The sequence below is a fragment of the Canis lupus genome, chromosome 2, assembly GCF_003254725.2.
Source record: "Canis lupus dingo isolate Sandy chromosome 2, ASM325472v2, whole genome shotgun sequence".
Lineage (NCBI taxonomy): Eukaryota > Metazoa > Chordata > Mammalia > Carnivora > Canidae > Canis > Canis lupus.
This window is the reverse complement of record NC_064244.1, coordinates 71,392,858-71,413,909: the sequence shown is the minus strand read 5'-3', so window position 1 is coordinate 71,413,909 and position 21,052 is coordinate 71,392,858. Positions and strand designations below refer to the sequence as shown.

The window sequence follows — 21,052 nt, the reverse complement described above, 5'->3', positions numbered from 1 at the left end:
CAGGCAGAGGGAGAAGCAGGCTCCATGCAGGGAGCCTGACGTGGGACTCGATCCTGGGTCTCCAGGATCAGGCACTGGGCTGAAGGCGGCGCTAAACTGCTGAACCACCCGGGGCCGCCCCAGTTCACTGCCATCCTTGAAGACAACTTACATTTCATAGAGGAGACAGTAATCAAGAGACAAGTTTAAGATTTGGTAATGTCAGAGACTGCAGAGTCCTCAGAGAGAAATAAAGTAGGGAAGGGACACAGTACATATAATCTTTAAATGAGGGCTCCCAAGAAAGGTCTCACTGAAGGTGACAATTGTCCTGCCTAAAGTCACATAGTAAAGGTTTGAACTGGGATTTGAACCTAGGTCCATTTGACTCCAAATCTGTTCCTATCCTGAGTAAGGGAATCCATCTTTACTTTTTCTTCCTTCCTTCCTTCCTTCCTTCCTTCCTTCCTTCCTTCCTTCCTTCCTTCCTTCCTTCCTTTCTTTTTTCTTTCTTTCTTCCTTTCTTTCTTTCTTTCTTTCTTTCTTTCTTTCTTTCTTTCTTTCTTCTTTCTTTCTTTCTCTTTCTTCTTTCTTTCTTCCTTCCTTCCTTCCTTCCTTCCTTCCTTTCTTTCTTCTTTCTTTCTTTCTTTCTTTCTTTTCTTTCTTTCTTTCTTTCTTTCTTTCTTTCTTTCTTTCTTTCTTTCTTTCTTTCTTTCTTTCTTTCTTTCTTTCTTTCTTCTCTTTCTTTCTTTTGTTTTTAAGATTTTATTTATTTATTCATGACAGACACATATAGAGAGGCAGAGGCAGAGTCACAGGCAAAGGGAGAAGCAGGCTTCTCGCAGGGAGCCTGATGTGGACTCGATCCCAGGACCCCAGGATCCCAGGACCTGAGCCAAAGACAGATGCCCAACCACTGAGCCTCCCAGGTGCCCTTCCTTTTTTTTCTTTTTAAGATTTTGCTTATTTATTTGAGAGAGAGAGAGCATGAGCAGGGCAAAGGGAGAAACCGATTCCCTGCTGAGCTGGGAGCCTGATGTGGGGCTCCATCTCAGGACTCTTAACCAGGGTGCCCCAGGGAGTGAATTTCAAGAGCAACTCAGAAAGAGGCTAAGCAAGGAAACCTGGGTTGAGAGCCCTGTCCCCAGGTTGGGGAGAAGCTAGAGGTCTCCAGGCTAACCCACAGACCTTTGGGAGGGGTGGTGTGAAGAAGTGCCTCCTTGCTGCCTCACCCGTGTTCCCAAGGAGACCCCACAGGGGAGACCAGAAGGAAAGGGTGCAGGTGCCTGGACTATTCAAGGCAAGTTTCTGGCTCCAGAGCTCAGCAGAGCCTAATGCTTCTCGGCTGGGAGGGCCTGTGGTAGGCTCCCACACTGTGGGTTCTCCTCTGTTGTCCAGATGTGGTTGTATGGTGGATCTGAGGCATTTCTGGAAGCCTGTATCTGGGGTCTCTCTGCCTTGGGCTCTGGGCCCACCCTGAGGGACACCTGCCTCAGCTCCTCGGGTCGGAGCCTGTGAGTGGTGGAGCTGGCTGGCTTTTCCTTCCTGCTGGGATTCTGTAGATACAGCTCGGGTCTTCCTTCCCTGTACTCCTACCCTGTGCTTCCTCCAGGAAGCCTCCTTGGCTAAGTCCTCCTGGGGCCATGAAGATGTGGTTTATACAACATGCCTTGCGATACTTCTGGAGTAAATATTAGAGAGAAGTCTTGCCCTCTTCGTCCGCATAGGGACCCAGGAGGCAGGGCTGTGTGTCCCCCTCCAACTGAGGGTCCCTGAGAGAAGGAACATGCCTGTGCTCTCAAACTGAAGTCTTCTGTGTCTCTTTCAGCCTCAGATTCATCTGGTACTAGCCTGGAGCTACTCAGCTTTGCATGCCTGGTGCATATGTGTGTGCATGTGTGTTTTTAGGGGTGGGGGTGGGGTTGTCCAGGCCCCTGACACCTTTCCTTTTTCATTTTTTAAGATTTTATTTATTTATTCATGAGAGACACAGAGAGAGGCAGAGACACAGGCAGAGGGAGAAGCAGCCTCCATGCAGGGAGCCCGATGTGGGACTCCATCCCGGGTCCCCAGGATCGGGCCCTGGGCTGAAGGCGGCGCTAAACTGCTGAGCCACCCGGGCTGCCCCTCTGACAGCTTTCCAACCCCATGCCTCATCCCACCAGCTACAGAAGCTTGGGAGGTGAGCTGGGTAGTGGATTGGGGGGGGGGGGGGGCAAGGGCTGGGGCCTAGAGCCCTCCCTGCCTTCCTGCCTAGGTAGGCCCTTGGGCCCATCTCTCCTCTCCTTCTTCCCAGGTCCTGGGTGGGGGAGGGGAGGAGCCCTGCGTGCTGAGCCCCCGCTGGGGCCATGACCGCCTCTCCCTGCAATAAGTGAGGAGACAGCAGCTATTAATATAAGATGAGTTCACGGGCTCACAGCTTCCGCAGGCTGGAAAACAGGCTCCCGGGGCTGGGGGCTGCGGCAAGGCTGGTCGTCTGTCAGATTCTCTCCTGGAGCCTGGAGCCTGGAGCCTGGAGCCTGAAAGCCCCACATTCCCCAGCTCCTTACACGCTGAGACTTGCATGCATGGAGACCTATGCGTACACACACATGAGCACACACAGGCGCCTTTGCGGGGCTCCAGGCTCCTGGCCGTTCAGCTAACACACACACACACACGCACATACATCCAGCATGCACGTATACCCCGGTGTACCTGCACACTGGTATACACATACATGTGGATATATCATTGCACACACATTAATAGACCACATCAACTTATGCACACGTTTGCATGCAGGAGCACATTCATCAGTGTACATACGTGGCCTCGCACACAGGAGTATATACACACACATACTTATCCCTGTATACACATGAACACACGGGGCCAGACATGCTTGCAGTACAGATCCATTTACACACCATTGCACACCCACCTATAGACAGACACAACACCGCACATGTATCTACAGACGCTATCCAGGCAGGTACACACATTTGCACATAGGCCCACATTCAAGGACTTGAGTGCATGTGTATATGCCCCTTTGCACATAGAGCCACACGGGCTCCCTGCTGTCAGTGCTCAGCAGTCACGAATTCACAGGCAGACCCTTGGTTTCCAGGCACCGGGCTGGCTCAGCCTCCCCTCCTTGTCTGTCCCCTCCCCCACCCCTGTGACAGGCAGCGAGTGCTCCTGCCAACCCCCATGCCTGCCTTCGGCTTCCCGCCCCCCGGGGGTCCCCAGATCCCTGATTAACCCCCTCGCTAATTGGCCACCAGCCCCTTGACTTTGCTGCAGGCCTTCTCAGGAGCTGGGAGCGAGAGGCTGCAAATTGGCCAAGCAGGATGGGTCTGGGGAATAGAGTGCGGGGGTGGGGTGCGGGTGCTGTGAGCCCAGTGGCTGGCGGGAGCCAGGCAGTGCACTCCTGATACCAGAGCTTCAGGAAACACTGCCATCATATTCTCTTGGGAGGGCACCCCTATGGCACCCCTATGATTCATGTGTACACAGTCACATGAAGCCTTCCCTGCACACACATTTACACACACTCACCAGTCATGTGCATGGACATGATTCACTCTATATTTTTACACAAATGCACGTGAACATTTGCAGATACCCAAGTACATTCATGAACTCTACATGTACAAGCAACATCTTACATGTGCATAAAATTACCTGCCAGATGTAGAAACCATATATACATGTGCATCCAAACACATCTCACCAAAACATACAAGCTCAGTCATATGTATGTAGGCTTGCAAACATGTACACTTACATGTTACACATACCTATGAGTGGACTCCTAAGTGTACTTGTAGACATACATCTACATGTGAGTGCACACCCATGGAGCCCAGGCATGCATTCACAGGTCACTCACGTGTGTGTACATACCTTGATGAACAGGTTACCGGATGGCCACTGAGTAAGGAGAACCCTCTCTAGCCTGCCTCTGGCTCTGCAGAGGAAGCTCCAGGTTTGTGCAGTCCACTGGTGGGGGTGGGGAGAGGTAGCGGTGGAACCCACCCAGGGTGCAAGTTGCTATTACCCAGCCTCCATCTCAATACCTAAACCTGGGACTTCCACTGGGTTCCCCTCAGCCTTCGGTTTCCAGACAGAAGGGCAGAGCTTTTGGAGCACCTGGCTGGCTCAATCAGTGGAGCCTGTGACTCTTGATCTCAAGGGTGGTGAGTTCAAGCCTCCTGCTGGGTATAGAGATTGCAAAACAAAACAAAAAAACCTTAAAAAAAAAAAAAAAAAAGGAGGGGCAGAGCTTCTGGCTTTAGTCTCTGTTGTTCCTGTCTCCTTGGTTCTGGGCTTGAGCCCATGGGGAGAGTTCTGCTTTCTTGTAGGCAGCTTGGGGCCCAGAAGAAAAGGATTTCTATTTCCATGCGGGCCAACTTGCTGTGTGACTTTGGGTAAGTTGCTGTGCCTCTCTGGGCCTGTTTCCTCAACTGTAAAATACCACTAAAAAGCTTTGCGTTGGTAATCCTCCCAGGACTGGCCTGAAGTCAGTCCATGGGGTCATGTTTATGGATGCGCTTTATTCAGGCACATTACATTTGGGAGAGGTGGATTTCCCAAGATGGTGAGACTCCAGGGTGGAGGGAGGGGTCACATGCATCATGGTCAATGTGAGGGGGCAGCAACGTGGGAGCTAGATCTGACCTTTGACTTCTCAGCCAGGAAGTCGGCTTCTCTTTAAATATGTACACAGTGCGAGGAGGTGTGTACAGTTCCCGAGGTGAGGGCGGGCCGGCTGCCTGCTGAGGTGGGAGGGGGTCTATGCAGGACTCCTGCCACCACCATACCCGAAAATTCTACCATGAGAGAGAAATTCCTTTGGGTGTGAAAGCTTTTTTTTTTTTTTTTTCCTGTCCTCCAGCGTCAGACCTCCCTCTAGACACCCTCATCTCCTGGGGCTGAGGGACTGTCTATGAGGAGCTCCTGAACCTGCTCCCAGCCTCATTATCCAGAAGGGAACTAGCTGACAACCACCCTAGAACAGAACTCACAGGAAATGGTGCCAGGTTGCCCTGGCCACCGGGCGGCCAGGAGGGGGCAGTGAGGAACTGGCGGAGGCAGCGCGAAGGGAGGGGTGGCTCCTGAGGACTCTGTGAGGTTTGCCTGCGATTATGTGTTCCTGTAACTGTGTGCCGATCTGTGTCCTTGTTTGCACAAGGGCAGGGCTCTGCGTACGGTGTGTGCACGTGTCCTTGGGCCTGGGTTCTCAAGTGTGCCCACTCACGTGTGTAGGTGTCGCCTTGCGTGTGCGTACCTGTCTTCGTGTCTGAGTGTGTGCATCTTCACAGGTGTGCACGCGTGTACGGAGCAGGGTGCGCCTGTGGGAAGCCCCAGCCCACACCCAGGGGCCCACTTTGTCCCCCGGCGGCTCAGGGTGCAAGGGCTTCCAACTCTCACGGTCTGCGCGTCCGGCCCTCGGGCCTGCCCGCCTGATTTCAGAGCCGGGGCAAGAACAAGGATCACCTGTAAAAGGGCGCCAGAGGGAGGGGCAGGCCGGAGGGAAAACCTGAACAAGACTGGGATTCTAGACGGCAGAGGGCCCGAGGCGTTTAGGCGGCAGGGCGGGCAGCCGCGACCTCTGCGGAGACCACGTGTGAGCTGTGGCTGCTCCGGGCCGGCCCGGACCTTAGGCAACCCGACCCCTGACCCTTCCCTCGCGAGGCGGGCTTGGGCAGGTAGCAGGCTCAGCAGACGCGCAGTCCCCTCGGGACTGGCCCAGGAGGGGAAGCCGGGGGTCACGGCCCCCAGGGGAGGCGCCGCCCGCTTCCCAGAACCACTCTCCTCCCCTCCAGTTCCCCAGCAAGGGCGGCTCCCGACACCACCATTTTGTCTTCTCCCAGGGCGGGCGTCTGGCTGCCTGTCAGTCACCGGCCCGAGGAAGCCAAGTGCTGACTAAACACAGGCCTGAGCGGGAGGGTGGGGCGAGGGGCTCCGGCGGGGCGAGCTGGCTCCCGCGCCCCCTCCCCTGCACCCCCACCCCCGGCGATGAGCTCAGAGCGGCTGGCGCGGCACTTGCTGACAATTCAAAACTTCTGCCCCCCCCTCCTGGGACGCCGGTGGGGGACTCTCCTTCCCTGAACGGCAGGCGTGGCCGCTGGGGTCACCAACCTGGCTCCCCGCCCTCTCCCGGGGCAACTGGAGCTGGGTGTCTGCCCATCAAGTGCCCCCAGGGACGGCCACCCGCAGCAGCTGTGCTGCCAACAACCGTTGCTTCCTGGGTAGGTCATTTTTGGGGGTCAGAATATAAACCCAGCCCCTTCGCCTTCCCAGGCAGGAGGGGGTACACACAGCAGCCTCAACTTTTTATCGGATTCCACTGAAAGTCCTTCTATATTTAAGGTACGTTGCCAGGGTGGGAGAGGCAGACGAGATGCCGGCCAGATGCTGGGAGGCAACATCGGCATCTGCCAGCGCCTCTCTTCCCCCTGATGCAAGCGGCCAACTGCTCGTCTCCCCAGCTGAGGACGGCTGGACATCCGGGCTTCCGGGTCCCCCAGCTTGGGTCTCCTAAATCAAAATGGTTTCTGGCCTCCACCTCCCCCTCCCACAAAGCCTACGCCATCCAGACCCGCAGGCCTCCTGCTCCTCGAAGCCACTCACACAAGACCTCCCTCCAGGGCTCGGCCACCACCTGTGGCTATCAGTGTCGGCCCCTTCCAACCACTTTCCCATTAGAGACAGAGACAGGCACAGACGCACAGACACACACAGACACCAAAGGTGGCTGAGCAGCTACAAAGATTTATCAAATTATTTAAAATGTTGGCATTTACATATTTGCACGTATAACATAAAATCGTTACGTGGAATCCTCAGGCCATGGGGTGCTAACGTGGTCCACACGTGAGCCAGCCAGGGAAACAAATGAGACCAGGCTTGGAGCCACAGGGCTTTAAAAAAACTGGACGTCCTTCTAAGCCTAAGAGGAGTAGGGCGAAGAGGAAAGAGTCACCTCGGGGGTTTGATTTAACCCCACCCTCACAGGTCTCTAACCCCCACCTCTCCTCTCCCACCCTGAGGGGAAAGGGACCCATTTCCAGACTGTATCCCTACTACATATACGCCCACTCCCTAAAATCGATGTGGCAAACACACCCAAGAATCCACTGGAATAGGTCCTTATAAATATATTTATATCAGAGAAAACAAGGCACTTTGGGAGCATTATAGCTCACTCTCCTACATGTACATCATTCTAGACAGAAAGTAAAAATTGGTTAGTTTCTCAAGTGAGTTAACTGAGTCAAGTTAATACAATAACAGAATTGTTCCCTAGCCCTCATGGAGGCACAGCATGAGGCATATCTCCTAGTGACACCTGGTCCCAGGTCTGCTGGACCCCAGTAGAGCTCAAAGCCTGATGACGCCAGGAAGCCTGACATCTCTCCTGAGCAACAGCCCCTTGCCCTGGGGCACTGGCCCCCTCCCCAGGCCCTGAGGTCAGGTGAGGGGGGCTGCGGAGGGAGGCAGGCTGAGAGCGAAGCTGGGACACGGTGGGAATGCTTAAGCAGGGTCACCAAAGCCACAGAGACCTCAATCTGTCCAAGCTGGCGCTGCAGAGCCGGAGGATCGGCGCCACGGGAAGAGATTTCACATTAGCCCTGACAACACTGCCTCGGCTCTGCGGTGACATTGGCCAGGGTCGTTTCTGAGGGCGCTTGAGCTTCCGTTGGAGGCGAGCTGGAGCTTGGGCCAGCTGCTCTGAGCCTCCAAGGGATCGCAGAGCCTGCCCCCTCCCTGTGGCTGCTCCTTTGGAATGTAGTCATCTCACAACCGTGGCAAAGCCACAAGTCACTTCTGACACTGCCGACTGGAAGCTGGGTCCCTGGGCCACAGGAATGGGGGCAGGTCCCCTGGGCTGGGCAAACTAGGGAAGGGAGGTGGCTCCTTAGCTTCAGCGCTTTAGAGTCCTTATGAACTACTGCTCCACACTCTTGCCAGCCTCAGCCCAGTTTAAATAATCACTAAACTTTGCATTCTACAATTACAGGATTCCAAAGACGCACAATTACCTGCATAGGGTCCTTTATCATCTTAAAGGGCTCCGGGTTTAAAGAAGCATTGTGGGTTTTTTGTTTTATTTTGTTTTGGTGCACATATGCATAAATAGAGCCCAGAGGGCCTCTCAGCTGACTGGGTCCCCAGCCCCCCGAGCTGAGGAGGCTTCGCAAGGCCGGCTGCTACAAAGCACAGAGCTTGGCTGCATAGATTTTAATGAGAGCGTCAGGCAGAGCTGTGCTGTTGCTCTCCGGGACTTGCAGATCATTACCAAACCAGCTGTAGGATGAGAACACAGCACATCGAAACCCTAGGAGGTCACTGAGCTAATGATCTAATCCTACCTTCCGCAGGCAGTGCCCCCCCTTCTGCCCCCAGCCCTTTCCAGGGCAGACTGTGTCCATTCCAGAAGCCAGGCCAACACCGCCCCCTTCAAGGTCAGAGCAGAATGATAGCAAGTGGCGCTGGCTCCCCCTTTTCCGGAAAGGAGGGGGATGGGGGTAATTTAGTCAAAGCCATTAGGCCCGAACCCTGGCCTGGCCAGGCCCCAGGACTCCTATTTGGGAGAACCACTGCCCTCCACCTGCCTCTCCGAGCCACTGCTGGGCTGCAGCCAGGGACACCTTCAACAGCCATTTTAGGGTTCTGAAGAAAGCACCTTCAGCTTCCTAAGTACAAGGTGGGAAGCAAGGTGGGGGGCACACACAGTCTGGTATGGCCAGCACGGAGCACGGTGCCCGCCCCATGGCAGACATCTGATCTGGGGAGGGCGGGGGTCCAGTCTGCAGTAGCCCCAGCAGGAGGGCATGCTGGCCCCTACAGGCTCAGTCCCCAGGATAGAGTTCAAGGAAAGAAGGCAGAGGGGGAGCATCCAGCCAGGGCACAGCGGTAGTACCCATGATTACACACTCCCCTCAAGCCGGAGGGGTTTATGAGGGCTTTGGCAATTACTACAACCATTTGCTGTGCTGGGTAGAGACAGATCCTGTTTCTCTTTGTTTCAGGGCTCTGAAAGCCGGAGAAGCCAGGAGAAGCCGGTTTCAGCATAAGAGGCTACACAATAGTTAGGGCAGAAGAGAAGAAACCTCACTGTTGGCCAAAGCTGACCAGTTTTTTTCTGAATAATAGCACCTGTGTATTAGCTCTGGGAAAAGGGGGAGTGAGGGAGGGAACATCACGGCACACAGTGAGGAGGGAGCTGGAAACAAGACCCAGAGCCCCTCAGCCTTTCAGCCCTCCTCACAGCTGCCAGGCCCCCCTAGGCAGCTACCTGCGGCAGCCACCAGCCTGAGGGACTGAAGTTTCTATAGTTGGCAGAACCTATGCTTAAATTGGGGAAATAAAAGGGGGACGAGTTGCAGAGGAATTGAAAGCAGCACCTGTCAAAGCTGCGTACCCCCTTCCTTCTCTCACTACCTTTGGTCCCCCAGAAGGGCAGCTCCCAAGGCCATGTGGTTCAATGGCGATAGTAAAGGGGGAGCAAAGAATTGTAAGACAGGCTATAAGGGTCTGAGCAGCACTGAGAGGCCCGGCACTGGCTCTGAGTCCTCCTCCTGGGACTCCCACCTATGGTGAGGTCTGGAGTAGTAAAGAGCCAAGACTGCTCTACCTGGACTCCTCCAAGTGCCCACTATTTGGTCGCAGAAGGCACAGGTGACTTGGAACCAGGAATTCTGGGCTCTAGAGTTCTGTCACCATCCAACTGTGTGACCTCAAGACCTGAAGCAAATCATTTCCCAGCATCATTAAGAGGGTAGGATCCAAGGAGTTCCATCATTCTTCCAGTTCTGCAGTTCCGAGTCTCTAAGCTTGGCCCCTGATGGCCAACAGAGGTCCAGATCCCTGTCAAGGCTAGTTTGGTCATGGGTACTGGAGGTTTGAACTGGGCTCTGGTGCCTAAAGCACCTGGTAGTGAGGGAGGGGTATTTAAAGGACACTTGAACACCACACTCTGCAGAGAGCCTGAGGGGAGGCAACAACTTCAGCCTTCAGAAAGGCACCATTTCTGGGTAGAGAGGGAGACACTCTTTAGGGCCTGATGGCTCCTAGAATAAAGCGCACCGAGACAGAGATGGCTTAGCAAAAGGTAGCTAGCTCACCCTGCTGACCACGGCACAAAGGTGTGGCAGTCTGGCTGCTAGGGCATGTGGCCTGCTCTGCCCTCTCAGCGCATGGGAAAGGGGCCAGCCGTGCCCATGCAGGCTTTAGGACCAGAAGATGGCTGGCACTATTTGAAGGGTAAGGATTTTGGAAGGAGACTACAGATGAAAATGGCTCCCAGAGGAAGATACCAACTCCAATCTAAACCCAATCAAAGGGATCTGCTTTGGAGTTCTGCCTTCTCTTCAATATGCAACAGTCACTTGAAGGGAAGAGGGAACATCTCAGCTACTGAATCTCAGGAGCCCCCATGGGGCCTGTCCATGGGGAGATGGGAAAATGTATGTTGATTTGGAGGAAGCACTTGGATATATCTTTGGTTGCTTCAGGGAAGACTTTGGCCCCTTGAAATTCTTTTTTCCTCTTTCCCCCCCGCATCAGACTGTTGGGATATGCATCAAAGAAGGCAGCAGGAGGAAAGAAAAAGAAGGAGGGCAGCAGGCAGAAAGAGTTAATCCGACCAGTCGTCCTCATCAAACTCAGAGGAGTCATCTTCTGAGTCGCTGTACTCCACGGCAATTCGACGTGACAAGATGGTGGCTACATCGTTGCCCACGACATCTCGTTTCTCTTGTTCCTGCTGCTCCTCAACCTTGCGCAGCTGAAAGCCTGATGAGATAGAGACAGAGAGAAGGGTTCAGAAGGTGAGTGGGTCTCCAAAGGTCTGGGGATCCACACAGGACTGAGGAAGGGGGCGTGGCCAGGGGTGGGCAGAGTCTGGGAAGGTGTGGGGATCCTCTGAAAAAGTAAAAAGGGAAAAGAGAAAGCAAGAAAAGAAGTAAAGATGAGGGTTTATCCAAGCCAGGCCCCAGTGCCATAGGCATGTTGGAAAGGAAGCCTGCCATTCTTTCCATTTCCACAGGCTGGTGAGGATGGCACTTCTCAGGAGGCTCTGAGTGGGGAGTAGCCACCGAACTGTACCCACTAGGCACTCAGTCTCTCTGGTTCACTGATTACCACTGAGCCCAGCTGCCCCAACTGGTCTCCCTCAGACAACCCCTAGTTCCAGGAGTCTCGCAAACCGAAGAAACGACTTTAAACCACTGGAATTAGACCTGACCTCTGAAAGAAAGAGAATAAATACTCCACAAGGGTGAGATGATAAGGGAGGGCAGGAAGGTGGGGAAAAGGGAGGGAAGGAGACAAAGAGGGAATAGGAGAAAAGGGGGAGAAGGACGGGGTGAGAAAGGGGAAAGAGAGAAGGGAGGAAGGGTAAGAGGACAGGGCATGACTGGCCAGAGAAGTATCTTCTAGGGCAGTGATACTTGGTTTTCTCTGGGGCACAAAATGAAGGCAAACAGAGGCAAAGCCATGTCTTGTCAAGGAGTTCAAAGACCCCAAGTTAAGAATCTCTTACTTTACTTATTTAAGGTAATCTCTACACCCAAGGTGGGGCTTAAACTCACAACCCTGAGATCAAGAGTCACCTGCTCTTCTGACTGAGCCATCCAAGGCCCCAAGAATCCTTATTTTATCTATTTTGTTTTTATTATTTTTTAAAGCTTTTATATATTTATTTGAAAAAGAGAGCACAAGCAGGGGGAAGAGCAGGCAGAGGGAGGGGGAGAAGTAGACTCTCCACTGAGCAGGGAGCCTGACTTGGGGCTCAATCCCAGGACCCTGGGATCATGACCTGAGCCGAGGGCAGATGCTTTGGCTCAGGTGCCCCAAGAATCCTTTACTTTAAACTAAGATGGAAAGAAATCTAAATCTCTGTATTTTCAGAGTGAAGCCTTTCTTTAGGCTGATCTGAGGCCTGAGGTCCCTCCCAATCTCTCCCCACCCAATGAAAGCTATCCCCTGGGAAGGGCATGGAACCCCTAGGCCACCCTCTAACCAGTCATCTCGGCTGTAGAAATTGACAAGTGGTCCTGGACCCAGCACTGGGAATTACCTTGACGTATGGCTGAAAGTAAGTCGCTGCGGGCATCACTCACAGGAGGCAAGGAGGACTTAGGCTTGGTGGCATCAGAAAGTGGTGGTGGTGTGACAGGCTGGACATTGGGACCACTGAAAAGGAGAGGAGGGGGCCCCGGGGGAGGGGGAGGAGGGGGAGGCGGAGGTGCACTTCCTATTGGTTGGGACAAGGGAGGTGGTGGCAGAGTCGGGTAGTCAGCTGCAGGCGGTGGGGGAGGAGGTGGAGGGGCAGCAAAATCGGGGTGAGGTGGGAAAGGTGGGGGTGAAGGTGGTGGTGGGGTCCCTGGAGGCCCAAATCCTCCAGGCGGTGGAGGGGGTGGAACGCTCATCATTGGAGGTGGAGGTGGAGGGGCAGGTGGTGGAGCAAACCCGGGTTTGGAGCCTGGTGGAGAGCCCAGAGGAGGAGCTGGTGGTGGATGGCTTGGGCTGACCACACTGGATCTTTTGGGTCCAGCTAAGCCAGGCCCTCTTTGGTTGCTGTCTGTTGGGCAGCTAAAAGGACAAAGAAAAAAAACCCACCATCAGTCTCAGCACGCAAACATCCACCTCTAATAAAGCTTATCTATGAGCCTAGGTTTATTTTGGTTGTCTACTATCATTTCATTTTAGCTCAAATAGAAAAAATGATCAGAACAGACCAACAATGCAATAGGAAGCCTTGTAATGCAATGAAGCTTCTCATCAGCAGAGGGATATAACCAGTAACTGAGAAAAGCTATTTGTTTTTTTTTTTTTTTAAATTTTTATTTATTTATGATAGTCACACAGAGAGAGAGATCGAGGCAGAGACACAGGCAGAGGGAGAAGCAGGCTCCATGCACCGGGAGCCCGACGTGGGACTCGATCCCGGGTCTCCAGGATCACGCCCTGGGCCAAAGGCAGGCGCCAAACCGCTGCGCCACCCAGGGATCCCGAGAAAAGCTATTTGAAAGAAGTTTACACTGGGTTCCTCTATCAGGTAAGGGTTGGCTGAAGTCATTTTCTAGGTCCCCCCTCAAACTTTCCAGCTCTCCAAAGGAAGGCACCCTCCTGAACCCTCCATTAAGAGGGATAGTCAGTTTTATCCTGAAACCAGGAGCAAGAAGGCATGCAAGAAGAATTGGAATAAAAATCTAAACATTACCCACCCACTGGGCTCTATTACTCAGGCTATTATCATTTACCAAATCTTGTGAGGGCAGGAAACCCAAGCCAAGCTAACCAAAGCTGAGCAGAGTACAGATTTAGGTAAATGCACCTTCAGTGCTCACGTGGAAAAACCTGAAAAGGGATGACGATCTGAGGGTCAGCAGAGATGGGAAATGAATGTGCCACCAGACTTTAACTGGGTTGAGAGACGACTGAGTTGTACCTTTCCCAGGTCACATGTGCTTGGCTGTGGCTGCAAGGTCTCAGGCCATGTGTGAGGCTGAAGGATTTTTTTCCACCTTGGTACCTGCCCTCCACTAATAGTTACTTCTTAGACTAAAGCATCCATCTTGGGATTTTCCATAGACCTTCCAGCCTTGGCTGCATGTGATGGGGCAATCAGCGGGAAGAGATCTGGGATGAGTGGTTTCAAGAGCCAAGAAGAGTGGATCCGCGTGAGGGGAAGGGGTTATAGCACTGCTTTAGGTGTCCATCTGAGGGGTCCTCAACATATCCAACCTCTGATTCAACAGAGTCCGAGGAGAAAACTGTACCTTTCAAAGCTCTCATTTGTCAGGCATCAGAAAGGGCAAAGTAACGGAGCAAACACTGAAATCTGAATACTCTTCAGATCTCCATTCAGTCGTTACTTTCTTTTTTTTCTTTCCTTTTTTTTTTTTTGAAAGATTTTATTTATTTATTCATGAGAGACACAGAGAGAGAGGCAGAGACATAGGCAGAGAGAGAAGCAGGCTCCATGCATGGGAGCCTGATGTGGGACTCAATCCCAGGTCTCCAGGATCACACCCCAGGCTGAAGGCAGGCACCAAACCGCTGAGCCACCCAGGCGTCCCCAGTCATTACTTTCTAACTCTTCCCCTGTATACCTCTGCCAAACACCAGTACCAACAGAGTCTACATTTGATCTCCCTTTTCCCTTTGTTTCATTCTTTCTGGAGATCTATCCAGCAGTGAAATGAACCAGAACAGGGGAGGAAGGTAACTGCTAGGTTCCTAGATAACAGGGCACAGTGTCTGCTAAATACTGTAAGGATGGCAGATTATACCGCTTCATCATGCCATGCTCAGTTAAAGCTAGGTAAAAACAAGAGATATGATGGTGATCTCCATCTGTTCCAGTATAACTAACAGTTAAAAATATGGGCTCTGGGATCCCTGGGTGGCTCAGTGGTTGAGCGCCTGCCTTCGGCCCAGGGCCTGATTCTGGAGTCCCAGGATCGATTCCCACATCAGGCTCCCTGCATGGAGCCTGCTTCTCGCTCTACCTGTGTCTCTGCCTCTCTCTCTCTCTCTCTCTCTCTCTGTGTGTGTGTCTCTCATGAATGAATGAATGAATGAATAAATAAATAAATAAATAATCTTAAAAAAAAAAAAAGAATATGGGCTCTGCAGACTGAATGACCTGCTTTCCAATCATGGCTCTGCTTATGACTGGCTGTGTGACCTTAGGTAAGTTCATTGACCTCTGTGTGCCTCACCACTTACTCATCTGTAAAATGGGTACCTACTTCAGGAGGACTATTGTGAAGATGAAGCATCATATACAGTGTTTGGCATAATGCCTGGCACCTCACAGACACTTAATAAAATGTTAATTATTTTTATTATCTACACAGACTTGACTCAAGTTATTTTATTGGTCCTGCCCTGGATTTGGAACACTTATTTTTTTTTCCTTAAGATTTTATTTTTTAAAGTAACCTCTAGGGCACCCCAGGTGGCTCAGCACTTTAGTGCCGCCTTCAGCCCAGGGATGATCCTGGAGACCCGGGATTGAGTCCCATGTCAGGTTCCCTGCAAGGAGCCTGCTTCTCCCTCTGCCTGTGTCTCTGCCTCTCTTTCTCTGTGTGTGTCTCTCATTAATAAATAAATAAAATCTTAAAAATAACAATAATAATAAAAATAAAAATAAATAATAATCTCTACACCTAACACAAGTGCTTGATTTTCATAACCCTGAGACAAGAGTCTCACCCTCCACTGACTGAACCAGCCAGGGACCCTGAGGTACACTTATTTTGTTTTTGAGTGTGTAACCACCCAGAGTAGACAGGAGAGATTGCACCATTTACCTGAATTCTGCTGGTGGGGGAGGCAAGCTGTCCTCAGAGAAGGAAGGAGAAGGCGGAGAGGTGGAGTCTGACAGCGGTGGCGGTGGGTAGCTGCTTCTGTCCACATTTTCAACAGAGCCAATACTGCCATTCTGGTACACCAAGGTGGGTGGGTACCTGACAATGAACCCAATGTCAAAACTGTCATTTCAAGTGTGACTGGCACTTCTCAAGTTTTTTTAAGAGACCCTACAAAAATGCATTTGGTACAAAAGCGTTTAGGAAGAAAGAAATATTCCCCACATGTTTTCTGCTGTTCGGAAATTTTACTTTAGGATTAAATTCAGGATTAAAATTTAGGACTAGGGATGCCTGGGTGGCTCAGCAGTTGAGCGTCTGCCTTCAGCTCAGGGCATGATCCCTGGGTCCTGGGATCGAGTCCCACATCTGTCTCCCTGAGAGGAGCCTGCTTCTCCCTCTGCCTATGTTTCTGCCTCTCTCTGTCTCATGAATAAATAAAATCTTTAAAAAGAAATTTTAGGACTGAATTCTGTTGTATTAAGTATCTCCCAGATATTCCTGCTGGATTCAGAGAAATGGGATTCAACCCAGCCAATCAAAAACCATGCTGTTCCTTTCCCAGTGCAGGTTGGCCTTGTCAAACCCAGCAGTTCTTTTAAATTCCCTCCCAAATGTTAAGAGCAGCCTAACTGCTCCCAACTCCCAAAGTCAGTCTTGAGGCAAAGGGCAAAGCCAAGCCCCAAGGCTAGTGAGCTGCAAACACGTGACTGGCACACAGCCTGGTTTGGAGGTCAGCAAGCCTCTGGAGTACTCAAAGGCCAAGGAGGCATTTGATTGCAAAACCAAGCTGAGGACAAATGCAAGTTGCTGTGTGGTAGCTAGACTCGGTCTCCCTGCCAGGTCTCTTATCCAACACTACGAGCTGCCAATTTAAGTAGGGTGCTTAGGGCCTGTGCCTCATAAAAGCCTGTCCCTCAGAGCACTGGGCCTTGGGTGAACAACAAATTTCCAAATAACACATGTACACAAATAGCAACTAGCAAATATGGTTGCTTCTGTTCTACCTCCCCCTTCTCTCCACCACTGCTGGGTTCTAAAGAACTCCTTTCAAACAGACCCTGGAGGGAAGAGAGTTGGAGAGAACTAAAAATCAAATGATGCTCTGATGCAGAAAATCCCCAAGGCCTGGAATAGGCTTGGTACATCTCTTTGTAGGTTTACCAACAAGCATACCCAGGTAGACCAGCCATGTAGCCCAATCCCAAACTTCTTGGACAAGAGAAAAATGGCAAGCAAAGTCTTCGTTTTCACCGGCCCCATTCCACACACACACAAACCAAACACGTAATAATTGGCAATCTGAATGCGCGAGGTTCTGGCCTTAGAGTCACGGAACCTAGGACAAGGCCTGTCTGAACAGGATGGGACCATGGAACCAAATGGCCCCTTTTACTGGGAGGTAAAGGTAATGAAGGTACCCTCAGGGCTGATTTCTTGACAGAGAGAAAGGTTCATTTTTTTCTCTTACCATCTTCATCACTCTTTAAAACAAATCTCTTAATCCAAGAAGAACAAGTGTCAGAAGTGTCAAGATTTTTTAAAGTCAAGATTTTCATGGTAGAGTTATTCCTAAAAGCAAGAACAACTCAACTCTTTCCTTTTATCATTCCTAGACACCCGGCATGGGCTGGCATGGTTCTCTGACAGCCAGGATGCAAAGTATTTAGAGAAAAAACCAGGGCAACATTCATGCCAAGCAGTCGTGGTGACTTGGCTTTGAATGTCACACAGGTCAGACACCAGGATAAGCATCAAACCAAACTCTAAAACCATTTTTTTCCCTTTTAAAAACCTCCAGTGTGATTTGGTATTGGGAAATGGGTCAGACTGACATCTACTGTTTCCCCCCGGAGATATATAGCCTCAGTACTGGCCGAACGACCTTTCCCACACTGTGTCTGAGGTCTGTTTTCAGGCCCCTGGCCGGCTTCTCTCCCTAGACAGACAAAGGCTGACTGAGAAGTTGTTTTGGTGATGTGCACAGATTCTCTACCAGGCCCTCTCCACTCCTGTGAAATGCCCAGCTCTTAGGCATGACCTTCAGATCAATGCTCTGGAGGCAAAGGGCTCAAGACCACTCTTTTTCTCTTTCCAGTCTTTCCTTTCAGGCCCACAAACATACTGTGTCTGGCAGAGCAAGGGCACTAGAAGCCATAGGCTTTCTTTTCCAGACTACTACAGTCACCTCATTTAAACTGCTGAGTCTCTTGATTTATTTGCAAATTTTAATCACCAGATGGATGCACGTGAAGGTAGCTGATTAATAGTGGTATTGATCTTAGCCACATAGACACACTTCAGGGAAGTGTGAAATGTGGCACACCAGAGCTGTCAAGCTGTTGCCCCCCAAAACCCAGGCCCTTCAAAGAATGTTACCAATTATATGAAAGCATCACCTACCCAGAAGGCCCCAGCTTTTCTTTGGATTCCACAAACTCTTGTCCCATCTTCATCTTCTCCCACTCTTCCTTCCGTGTTTTGATTTTACGTGGATTTACATTCCCTCGATTTGGATTATCTTTCTTTTCTCTCTATAATGGAAAGAAACAGAAAAGCCTTTGTAAGATATTTTTCCAAAGTCCTTCATTAAAATTCCATCCACCTTCCTGGATGCACACCCAAGAAATGATTTGCTTAGACAACATATAGTAACTAGAGAATTTAGAGACTTACTGGTTTTGGAATGACCTAGAGGTCATCTAGTCCAAATCACCTCCCAAGGTCAAACACATTCACTCACTCCAAGACTTAGACACCTCCACAGATGGGAAACTCATTACCTCTTTGGGTAACTCATTCATGTTCTCAACAGCTCTAATTGTTAGGAAGTTAGTAAAAAGCTATTTGTTACTTGCTCTGACACTAAAGTCAGTCAGTGTATCTGGGACAAATATAAAGAAATAGTTAACGAAACAAAATCAAACCACCAATGAGGAGTTCCTCAGCCTGTGCAGCTACACTAGCCCCTGGCACTCTCTTGGGCCTCCCGGTAGCCATGCTAATGGGATTATGAGGTTGCAACTGGTAGGTCATATGCTTATACACATCACTGGAGGTCTAAGGGGAGAAGAGCAGCTCCCAAAACCAGGCCTATACCCTCACCCCGCCCCATCCAACCAGTAGTGAAGGTGTTAAACCGTTCCTGTTTGTAAATCAAACACTGTAGAGCCCTCTGTGCTGGTCTCTGAGAAATGAGCTGCAAAACTGGCGGGGAAGGGACTAGCCTAGCTTGAGTGTCCAGCAGAGTCAGGTGCAAATTGCAAGAGAAATAAATGGTGAATAGAAAAGTCAATTTCTAAAACTCAGCCTGAATATACTCAATTGTTAATAGCGCTAGGGGGAACAAACACATTTTTGGTGTGATTTATACTTTCATCTTGGTTGTGCTTGGAGTGGACACATTTTTTAAAGAGTTTCACCTGGCATCCAAGCAAGCAGCCACTCGGAATGATTACTTCATATAAGACTGGCTTCCTTTTTATCCCCCCTCCACAATCGTGCCTACTGATGTGTAGAACAGAGGCCCCTTTCCCCTCACCCTATGCCTTCTCTTCTCTTTCATGATATCCTTGGTGTCCTGCAGCATCTTCTCCTTCCAAAGATCAAAGAAGTACGAAGGGTCTGTGTAGAATTTGAGTGCCTCTTTCCCATCGTCCCTGGGATGGAAATGAAGACAAGTAGCTGTCAGATGAGCTCCCAACCAAATCCAGTATTCCAAATACCTACCAGTTAGCAGTCTTTACACTGAGGAATCAAGAAGTCATTCAAATCAACTGCATACTTCCTCTTCCACATCAGCATTCCAATGCCCCTTGAATGGTATCTCTTTACTTACCTGGCTTTTTAAGAAACTTAGCCTTACTTTTAATTCTTGGTAGAGGAATTTGCATGGTCAGGGCAAGAATAGGTTAAAGCAGCAGGGATCCTGATTATTTCTAATGATCTGCATGACTACAGACATTTCCCTGGGGATATCCTGATATCCTGGCACATCAGAGGGGATTTCTGTCACTGGTTCCCAATCCTCCACCACTTCCCCAGGACTCTCTATGAAGCATTAGTGGCTCCCCACCCATCTGAAACCTGTACAAATATATGCAGGTTCACATGTGTACATTATGTATCCATATATACACATGAAAGAATATATATGTGTAGTTGTTATTCCTCTGTAAAAACAGGTAACCACGGCAATCCACCTTCTTGCTCCCTTCTAGATTAGCTCAGCACCCCCTACCCCACACATCAACCACAAGGGGGCCCCAGTGAGAAAGATGGCCAGCTGTTTTATGAGATTTAATTACCATCTTTTAGGGGCTGTGACATAAGTACAGAGGGAGCTACTGAGTGTCCAAGTAAGGGATACCTGCCAGACTTGATCCTGGTTGGAATCCTGCACTTTGGCATGACTGAGTCTCTCTCTCTTTCTAGAAAGTATGTGCTGGGGTGGACATTTATTTTAACACTAAACTAGAAAGAATTAGAAAGGCAATTCTACTCCCTGGCGTGTCACGACACACAGAAAGCATTTCCAAATCAAACACTAATGATTTCTATATTAAATCTTGTTCCGAGTTAGCTACACCACTGCTCATTTCTGTTAGGCCAAATCCAGATAATTGAGAGGAAAATGATAAAAAGGAAAATACCATTAACTGAAAAATAAACTTGTCTCAATATCATTTGTTTACCCTATTCTACCACACAAGCCCTAGGCCGTACATCACACTCCCTTCAGTATCGGGTACACACTCTCGTCTTGCCCTGAAACCCCCTGCCCAAATCCAACTCAATAAATGATGGAAGCTACAGAGTCAAATCTCTGTCCTGCTGTTAGCTAGCCCCTTTGAAAGCCAAGGTACAAACGTAATTTTACACAGTAATAACATAGGATAGATGCTATGTACTTTTATCTGTGTGAAGAGCTACCATGCTCCTATTTCCAGGCTCCCGGGAGCAGGTAGGTGTCCTTGAGTTTCACACACACACATTCTACTTTGCAGTATCCCCATGTCTCACAGAAGACATCTGCCTCCAGCTATCTGTAATTACTTTTTACCTGTTCCAAAAATATTTATGGATACAAGCAAGATAAATATTCGCTTTCTGCCCCTGCTCAGTGGTATTTTGCAGGATGATCACATTACGGACCACCGGAGGGGGAGGGGCTTTAAGTTGTCTATAAGGCTACCTTCTTTCCTCAAGTTTAGCTGCAACAGTGTAGGTCCTAGCAGAGGGGAATGTCGAAAGGATGTTCTAAACAAAGTGAATGACACTCATCTGGAAGAATGCCAATTATTCCTTAAGCTTTGGAAGGACCCTCAGGGCCCAGAGCAGCCAGTTCACAAAGCTAGCCCCACTAACACACCCAAACATCTGGTAATCTAGTGGTTTCCGAGTAAGTGGGAGCCTTGCTAGAATGTTGCCCCTGGGATGTATGCTCCAGGACTGCCTTGTAACAAAGTCCTTTTGGTTCTATAATAACTAAATTCCTTGGATGGAATCCAAGATGGACCTGGCTTATACCAAATTAAACTCTGCAGCATGCAATGCTATAGCAAACTTTCAATACATATTATATTTACTATGAATTTCAGAAACCAAACAATAATAAGTGAGAAGTGTTTATATGGTAAACATTAGCTGCTGCTGCTGCCGCCACAAACAACACTGGGGTAGTAGTAAGCTTTTGAATA

At 50.2% G+C, this 21,052-nt stretch overlaps 1 protein-coding gene across 5 annotated transcripts in view; it reads right to left on the bottom strand.

The window, feature by feature from the left end:
- Nucleotides 1–6,721: 6,721 nt before the first annotated feature.
- Nucleotides 6,722–21,052, bottom strand: part of WASF2 (WASP family member 2) — a 73,064-nt gene continuing 58,733 nt past the window's right edge. For all 5 annotated transcript variants that reach the window (XM_025448394.3, XM_049105721.1, XM_025448392.3 and 2 more), the window contains 5 exons: nt 18,895–19,012; nt 17,757–17,887; nt 15,297–15,452; nt 12,053–12,567; nt 6,722–10,767 (listed from right to left, as the gene is read on the bottom strand). In XM_025448394.3, coding sequence (XP_025304179.3) covers nt 10,610–10,767; nt 12,053–12,567; nt 15,297–15,452; nt 17,757–17,887; nt 18,895–19,012 — 1,078 coding nt within the window. In that variant the 3' untranslated portion in view covers nt 6,722–10,609. The remainder of the gene's footprint in view (nt 10,768–12,052; nt 12,568–15,296; nt 15,453–17,756; nt 17,888–18,894; nt 19,013–21,052) is intronic.